The 8,579-nt window shown below is 41.6% G+C and overlaps 1 protein-coding gene across 1 annotated transcript; it reads left to right on the top strand.

Annotated features, from left to right (window-relative positions):
• Positions 1-2,556: 2,556 nt before the first annotated feature.
• LOC121304638 (small nuclear ribonucleoprotein E) lies at positions 2,557-5,712 on the top strand. The gene is made up of 5 exons (XM_041235881.1): positions 2,557-2,765; positions 3,762-3,788; positions 4,109-4,171; positions 4,957-5,035; positions 5,437-5,712. Exons 1-5 carry the CDS (start codon positions 2,712-2,714, stop codon positions 5,490-5,492), a joined length of 279 nt encoding a protein of 92 aa, XP_041091815.1. The 5' UTR covers positions 2,557-2,711; the 3' UTR covers positions 5,493-5,712.
• The last annotated feature ends 2,867 nt before the right edge of the window (positions 5,713-8,579 follow it).

Genomic DNA, 8,579 nt, shown 5'->3' with positions numbered 1-8,579 from the left:
GAAAAAAAAAATCATCATATGGGCTTCGAATAGCACCCATCAGATTTTTTTTAGGTCCTTGCACCTCTCGGGGCTTTATATTTGCTACAAATGGATAAGACTGAAGTGGCTTGTTTGCCCCCACAACCACCACTGCTGCTCCCGTCTCTAGTGCTGTCTCTACACCAGTCCCATTTTGAGACTTGTAATGAATGCAGAATGGTTACTTCTTGGTTTAACCTCTTCACCTGACTAGCAGTTTGCACTGCCTTAACTGGTGTGTCTCAAGTTAGCATTCCTTGCACACTCAGGATCTCTAATCAAAGACAAGGGGCAGCATTTGATTTCTTTAATTTAACTGTTTCTCAATTTATAACTTTCTTAAACTCCCCCTTCCCTTTTCCCAGTGAGTTATATAGTATAGGTCAGTTTCTGTGCATTTAGCTGTTAAATGTATGAGACTTTTGCTACCTGTTCCCAAAGGGAATTCTTATTGCATATTGCTTTTTTGTATGTGTGTTTCACTCTTCAGAAAGACAAAGTCCCCAGAAACTAACAAATACCAATCAATGTTTTATTTCTTCTGCAAAAAGGACAATTTTTTCATGTGCAATCGTTCATGTAACTCCTCGACTGTTCCACCTGACCAGAAAAAGTCAAAAAAAAATCTAAAACAGGCTTAAACATACAGCTCTACAAGACAACTCACAAATAAACTTCCTAGCTGTATTGTGCCCCTGCACTAAAACTGTTGTAAACCCAAACAAGTAGTGGTTGTCCTTTATAGCCATATCATATTATAGGCAAATTATTTTTTCAGCAGTAGTCAAAATACATATATTTTTTCTTTGGAATAGATTTTTGCCCTTTTGGAGGTATCAGCAGCTTAAATGCGAGTGTTATAGCAGCAGTCATGTTACCAAGCAGGCAAGGACCACCTGACTCAAGCATCTGTCCAGCACTTAACTTTCCTCATTAATAATTTGAGGGAATTGTCTTGTCAAAAGCAAGCAAGAAAGACAAGAGACTTTTAAAACTGTGGAGAGAGTAAATAACTTGCTGCATAACCCTTACATTTAGTGTGATCTGATCCCTAATTCTCTTGGCTGGGACTAGGCTATTGACTGGAGAGTCCAGTTTTGTGTGATATGCTGTTTTAAGTTTTTTTTTTTCTTATTCTAACTGATTGGGGTTTGACTTTTTATATAGAGAAGCTGCTGTAAGATGCCTCTTGTCAAACACAATGCTGGAAATTCAATTTAAACTTTGAAAATAGTCCAGAAAGTTATTTAATCCTCCATTTTAACGTGAGCCCTGTTTACTGTCAATTTGTGAGACCAGGATAGACAAACTGACCGCTAGCTATCCAGATGTAATACACTGAGTGGCACGGTTGTGTCTCTCCAGTTTCAGTTCACCATAATTCTGTTCTTTAGGTACCAAATGTAAGTTCCTGTCCTTTTTCGAAAAAAGATTAGACTTTTATTTAAAGTAATAGAAATGTTTTTTATGTGTGTATTTGAGGCCATTTTTTTTTTCAGTTCTATCGAGTTGTTTCAAAAAGGACGAGCTTCTCAGGGGTTGCTTGTTTCCAGTCTAATTTGTGTGATTCTACCAGATTCACATCAGCAGAATACCTTTGTGTGTGTTGTAAAAAGTGGTAACCTGCTTTCGGATACTGAATCACATTTGTAGGACTGACCTTTAATGGTGAAACCGCTGTTACTTATTGTAGCTTTACCTCAACCCCTGTATAGTTGAAAATCAAAAGCGGCATCTACATTTCAGTTGTCTACTTTGTTGCTTGTAGGGTGTAGGACATTTTCATTGTGCTTCATCTGAATTGTATAATTTTTTATTGTTTTAATTTCAAATGTTTGTATGCTATCATTTTAAAAAAATGTAAATAAAGTTGTATTCTGCTTTTTTTTTTTTTTTTAAATCATGTTTTGTGTTTGTTTTTTCAAGCCAGCACAAAGTTGTTTTGTGTTACACAAATTATACCGATTAGCCTGTCCTCCTGCACTTTACCAAATCTTAATGTTAATTCTTAAGAATGACGGCAGCTGTTTAAGGAAGTCTGATAACTTCTTAGACCTCTAAGTTAAACAGCATTGTTAACTAAGCTGATGCTTCTGCTGTACACAAAGCTTGGATAAAATTAATCTTCCGTGTAATAAATTTAACATAGTCGTTTCTCAGATAGGTGACTACATATCATCGCAACGATGTGCCATCACCGAGAATAAAATGTCCTGTACTGCAAGAAATAGTAATGTTCACGGTTTTTTGTTCCACAGGCCTGTCAGGATAATGTTAAACCAAATACTTTAACCCCAGGCAACTTAAATTAATAACTTAGTGACATTTTCAAACAAGCTAACTTAAATATCCTTGTTTTGTGAGCAATTCGGTCAACTGCTTTACAAATTAACATTGAAAGGGTGCAAAAATACGTTGCGTTATTAACACCCGTCCAGTAGGTGGCGTTAGCAGATCTAGTTATGAATTGGAAATGCTCAGACGTAGAAGTCGTCCAGTGTCCCACATTCCCTTGCAGTCAAACGGAAGTCCACCATTTGCAACAGGAAGACGCTGGGGGAGATCGTGTAGTGTGCGTTTGCAGAGAAAGGGAACGAGATCGGAACGGGAATCAATGAGCTTTTCCTAAAAGTAGCTATTCAGTTAATTCATTGCATCAAGCGGGAGGATCCACACACACTCCCACAGCCATGGCGTACCGAGGACAAGGACAGAAAGTGCAAAAAGTTATGGTGCAGCCGATTGTATCCTTTTACAACACAAGAGCGGGGTCCGGTGTAGAGTTGGTATGGAGAGGCTGCCCCGCACTGCAGGGCTGCTTGTGATCGCTAACAGCACACAGCTCTCTGAATTGATAGGGAGAGGCTGCCCCGCACTGCAGGGCTGCTTGTGATCGCTAACAGCACACAGCTCTCTGAATTGATAGGGAGAGGCTGCCCCGCACTGCAGGGCTGCTTGTGATCGCTAACAGCACACAGCTCTCTGAATTGATAGGGAGAGGCTGCCCCGCACTGCAGGGCTGCTTGTGATCGCTAACAGCACACAGCTCTCTGAATTGATAGGGAGAGGCTGCCCCGCACTGCAGGGCTGCTTGTGATCGCTAACAGCACACAGCTCTCTGAATTGATAGGGAGAGGCTGCCCCGCACTGCAGGGCTGCTTGTGATCGCTAACAGCACACAGCTCTCTGAATTGATAGGGAGAGGCTGCCCCGCACTGCAGGGCTGCTTGTGATCGCTAACAGCACACAGCTCTCTGAATTGATAGGGAGAGGCTGCCCCGCACTGCAGGGCTGCTTGTGATCGCTAACAGCACACAGCTCTCTGAATTGTGTTCAGAAACGTTCGTTTGCGTAGCACCATGTCAAATAAGGTTACGTTTGAATGGCGCTACACCGCCGTTTCTTATCCCTCGCCTTTTACAGAACAATTTGAAGGCCGCAGCTTTTATTTTCAATTGTTTTTATTGTGACTTGTTTGTAGTCTGCTAGTATGCATGTACTAATAATACATTCACCCCACTGTCCATTGGGAGTTCTGTGCAGAAGCAAATGGAGGCACGCAACAGTAACACCCCAACAGTAGGTCTTGTTTGAACCAGACATAAGCGTGCAGTGGGGCTGGTAACAGTGATCTCAGATGGATGCATTTCGGTCATATGGTTTTTGATCTGCGTATCAGGTGATGTTTAGCTTAAGAGTTTCAGTGTTTTGTGTGGTGTGCCTTAACTTGCCTTTCACAGAATCTTATCTTTAGGTACCTTCAGAATGTGAGTATGCATTTATTAATTACTTTTTTTTTTTTTTTAATGAGTACAGCCTATTAATGATTATGTACCGCAGCCATGGTGCAGATGTTGATTCTGTCCAGTAACTTGTGTTGTTTAACTTAGTTTAACCACCTCTTTCATGCTTTAGCAGGTAAGTGCATGGGAAACTTGATACTGGAGATCTCCAGGTGATGCATTAGAGTTGTCAGTATTATCACCTGACATGCAGGTGATGACACTGACAGCTGTAATGTAATGCCAGTAATAACAGAGGTTGTGTGTGTTACTGACAGACCTCCCTTTTGTTTCTTTTCCTCCAGCGCTCCAGAATCCAGGTGTGGTTGTATGAGCAGGTGAACATGCGGATAGAAGGTTGCATTATTGTAAGTGGAACCTAAGGTGGTGTTTTTATTGAAATTATTGCTTTTAAAGGTGGAAAAATAAATCTCATTTTCAGAAGCATCTAACAGGCCAGAGCAACAGGTAATGTAAAAATATAAGCAAGCGATCAAAAGGTGGTTCAAGCTGGGGGCTCCCAAGAGGCGCATCCAGTAAGGGCGCTCCACAGGGAGTGCAGGATGCGCCCTATAGCCTGGACATCAACGGTTCGAGACCAGGCTATTCCACAACCAACTGTGTATGTGAGCTCCCAGGGGTGGCACACAACTAGCCGAGCGTCGCCCGGAGGGGGGAGGGTTTAGGTCGGCCAGGGTGCCCTCGGCTCACCGCGCACCAGCGACCCCTGTAGTCTGGCTGTGCGCCTGCAGGCTTGCCTGTAAGCTGCCCAGAGCTGCGTTGTCCTCCGACACTGTAGCTCCCTGGGTGGCTGCGCGGTGAGTCCACAGTGTGAAAATAAGCGGTCGGCTGATGGCAGAGGACCGCGTGTTTTTTCGTCTTCGCCGCTCCCGAGTCAGCGCAGGGGTGGTAGCGGTGAGCTGAGCCTAAAAAAATAATTGGACATATCAAACTGGGAGAAAATAATAAAAACAAATAATTGGCAATGACCCTAATTTTTATTAAAAATAATTTGTTAACCCTATGGACTGCTTTGAATAGTTCTGATATATAGTTTTATGAGGAAAAAAAAGTATTTCTTGTTCAGGCGAACACTTCCCATATTGCTGCCCGGGTGTTAATGCAGGCGTTGATTTTGTGCTTGTTCTTTCAGGGTTTTGATGAATACATGAACTTGGTGCTCGATGACGCAGAGGAGGTCCACATGAAAACAAAAGCCAGGAAAACTCTCGGTAAGTTTCTTTGTACACTGGACCGCCGAGCATAGCGGGTGACTGAGTTCATACAGTCCCACAGCAAACTTACAAGAGGGTGTGACTCTAGAAGCTATGCACTCAGGTTTTCCACTGTCCGGGAAACAATTAAGTTGTTTCCATGTGCAGTAAGATGCAGCATTGTATTTAATTAAAAATCCTTGCACCTAAGGGTGAATCTGTTTGTGATGTTGATGTACGTTCTGAAACCTAGTGAGCGAGGGCAACCATTAGATGCAATGTGGATGTGTCTTTTAAAACAGTGCCATCTGAAAGTAATGTAATTAAATCCATAGCACCCTGCATGTAGAAATAAAGTTGTTATTTCAGTGATATTTTACACTTAGTAGTTTACATGAATCTGTTATCTTTTTTTGCAGGTCGGCTTATGATAAAAGGAGACAATATCACCTTATTGCAGAGTGTTGCTGTCTAATACACACTAAGCTTCTTCACTGCTGAATAGCATCCCCAGGGCTGTGGAGTCACACATGGAAATAACGATTTCAATGCAGATAATATTTGTATTTTTGTACTGACTGTTGGAGCTCCAGGTCACATTTGCTTGTGTAACAGTGCTGGTTATGTCACCGCCAGTGGGATCTTGCTCATCTCGTTTGTGTTACAATAAAGATTTTTGGTTGGTTTTCTTTTGAGCCTTGTTAATGTGTGTAATCTTTATTTAGCCTCTGATGGCCAGATTATTATTTATTTGGCAGACGCCTTTATCCAAGGCGACTTACAGATGTCACAATGGAAGGTAATGATTGAACGGTCTGCCACCAAACAGGTTGCACTTGTGAAAGGAAAATAGCGTTGCTGAAGATGCAAGACAAGTCGTCAACAACCCCCTGAGTTGCTTCTTGCAGTTTCATCAACAGTGTTGTAAACTGCACTTCAGAATGAGAGTGTAAGTACCCTGCTGTTTCTAAGGATGTTGGTGTCTCCTATAAACACCTTCTGCACTGAGCTTATCCTCCTCTCTTATTAGTGGAATCTGACAAGAACGAATTTAGTCCAGGACTTGAGCCACCTGTAGGTACTTGTTTGTCATCTGCAGAGAAAAAAGTAGTGTGCACTAACCAGTTGTTCAGGTCTCTTAATTGTAAAAGTTCTTGAAGTAGTTTAGAACTTTGACCACCAGGGGGTTCCCTATACTGCTTTGTTGCAACCTATAATTGTACAAGTGAAGTCTCTTAGCTTATCCATTTTACAGGTTGAGACTTTATACAGAGAATGGGTATAGGTATATTGTGATTAAGTTTAAATCTTGAGCAATCGCAGAATCTCTCGTTGTTTTCCATGCACCTAGCAGCAACAATGCAATGCAATGCTGTTGTCTCCATCATGATGAACGCGTGTGTCATGTTTTAAAATGGGTCTGGTGCAGTGCAGAGTCAAAGTCTGAAAATCCAGCATTATATACAGCATACAAATGTGTGCTATTGCTGTCTATATTGGTGTTCTGGGTCCTTTAAGCAGACATATTTATGTATGTATCCTTGTTACTGAGTGGACCTGTAACAAACAGTTTTTTAGAGTGACTTCTGATTGAAACTGTGAATTTATAGCTTGCTAACTTAATAAGGCACTACGCAGGCACTCAATAACTTTGGTAATTTGTTTAAATGCTTACTTCACAGTCTATTTAAATCCTTTTTGGGGTAAAAATGACATAATATTACAAACTGCGTTATGATTGTGTGGTTTTAGTTTATTTTTCTGCCTTGAAAAGTGATAAAAGAGCGTATCAGGTACTATAACAAAATTTATTAGACTGTCGAAGAAACCATGCAAAATATCTTCTGAAATAAATAAAACCGTTCGACTGTACAGTTGAGAGTTCTCTCCTTTATAAGCTGATTTGATGGGGGTACCAGGGTTTATTTCTAGGAGATGTGGTAATATGTCACTATCTATATGCAGCTAATTCAAAATGAAAGAATATCTGAATATTCGTTCGAATCTTGAAAGAATATTCAAACATAAAAAACCTGTTCATCCCTGAATCCATGTATCTCTGATCCCCCAGTCAATAACTTTGTGAACAAGCCCTATAGAAACATGCTGTCCCCTTTTCCAGTAGCTATATTGCACAGCGAGTGCTTTGTGTTTGTGGTGCATCGTGCTTCCTTTATAAACAAATATATATATGTATCGAGAGAGAAGCAAAGAGAGCGCTCTGCGGTGCCCTGTCAGGCATTTTCACTTTGTTGAAGAGGGAGTTTTTTTTTTTTTTATTACTGAGGAAGTATGATAAAAATCTGCAGTAGCTCGGAGGGTCGGGAGCTCATGAGCTCAGGGAAGGGGGGGCATGAGGTGTGGGGTTCTGTGGCAGGAACCTTCTCTATCAGCGAGGAAGCTGAACCGGAGAAACCTGTCAGAAGAAAGAGATTCCTAACTACGCCACCACAAGCTTAGGGTGTGGAGATCTAGTTGTTTCTGCAGGCTTGGGTTTTCACATCATTTTGATCACATATCAGCAGGTTTTGTTTTTTTATTTTTTGCTGTGCACGTTTCTGTTGGGGTCGATAACATTGGTTCCACCTGTCTTGTCTCTACAGCAGGAGAGAGATGGGAGTGAAAGTAAAAAAACTGCTCAGATTTAGAAAGGGACAAACTTACACAGCACGGGGTGGCCCTCTCTCTTTCCCTTTCCTGTAGAGCTCTTACTGTGCTAGTGTGAGCTAGGATGCATTGCAACTCTTTATATATGTATTTGTATTTACTGTGCATTCAAACGATCTTAATAAATCTATATTATTTGTATACAGACCACCACCCTGCTAAAAGCCCACCCTGATAACCACCCTTTGGCAACAGTAGGCAAGTAAAAACTATAATGTGATCCTTCATATAAGGTAAGTTGCAGAATAGCAGTTTTCCACCCCTCATTATCCTTTCTTCAATTGCTTGAGATGCACCACAGTTCAAAGAGCCTGTATGACAATGAACGCAGGGTTATTACAACTGCGGCAATCAAGGCAATTTCGCTGGCTTCAAAAGCTCAGTAGTTCATAAAACTTGGCACACTTCTGAATAACTTTATGGCTGATTAATACTGCAAAGTAAAATTATTTTCCAGGTAGAATTGGTTACATATGAAATATCCTGTATTTAAAAAATAGTTCTAGCATCATAATAACTAGGGTGAAACATCTTTTCGATACGTTGTACTTGCTGCATAAAATGAAAACTCCCAGAAGGGAGTGCTGTGCTTATTTCACCCATGTGGATGGTTGAAGGCAACCCACACAAATCCTTTTGGGACCTGGGCACTTCTTCCTTGAATGGAATCATTGTATCAGGGGAGGCCATAGAGGCTCTTCGTGTGAGAGATTCGGGCCTACCTCCGGCCCTGAGCCCGTCTGGCTGTGCCGAGCTGAGTACTCGACGTGTCTCCTCCGTTCCCACAGCGTCGCGCCCTGGCGGAAACCCCTGGCAGGGGCAGATTTCCATTTTGTGGTGGTTTCCTGTTTCTTTCTGTGTTTTGTTATTAATTGTTCTCAAGGGCTTTGTTCTC

The sequence above is a fragment of the Polyodon spathula genome, chromosome 39 (assembly GCF_017654505.1).
Source record: "Polyodon spathula isolate WHYD16114869_AA chromosome 39, ASM1765450v1, whole genome shotgun sequence".
In the NCBI taxonomy this organism is placed as follows: domain Eukaryota; kingdom Metazoa; phylum Chordata; class Actinopteri; order Acipenseriformes; family Polyodontidae; genus Polyodon; species Polyodon spathula.
Note: the sequence above shows the minus strand (reverse complement) of the source record. Positions and strands in the feature narration are given on the sequence as shown.

Excerpts from the sequence above, each read along its gene's own strand:
- LOC121304638 (XM_041235881.1), top strand. The coding sequence starts at position 2,712 with ATGGCGTACCGAGGACAAGGACAGAAAGTGCAAAAAGTTATGGTGCAG. Across the intron at positions 2,766-3,761 it reads AAGTTATGGTGCAGCCGATT|AATCTTATCTTTAGGTACCT; the intron begins GTATCCTTTTAC and ends TGCCTTTCACAG. Across the intron at positions 3,789-4,108 it reads TCTTTAGGTACCTTCAGAAT|CGCTCCAGAATCCAGGTGTG; the intron begins GTGAGTATGCAT and ends CTTTTCCTCCAG.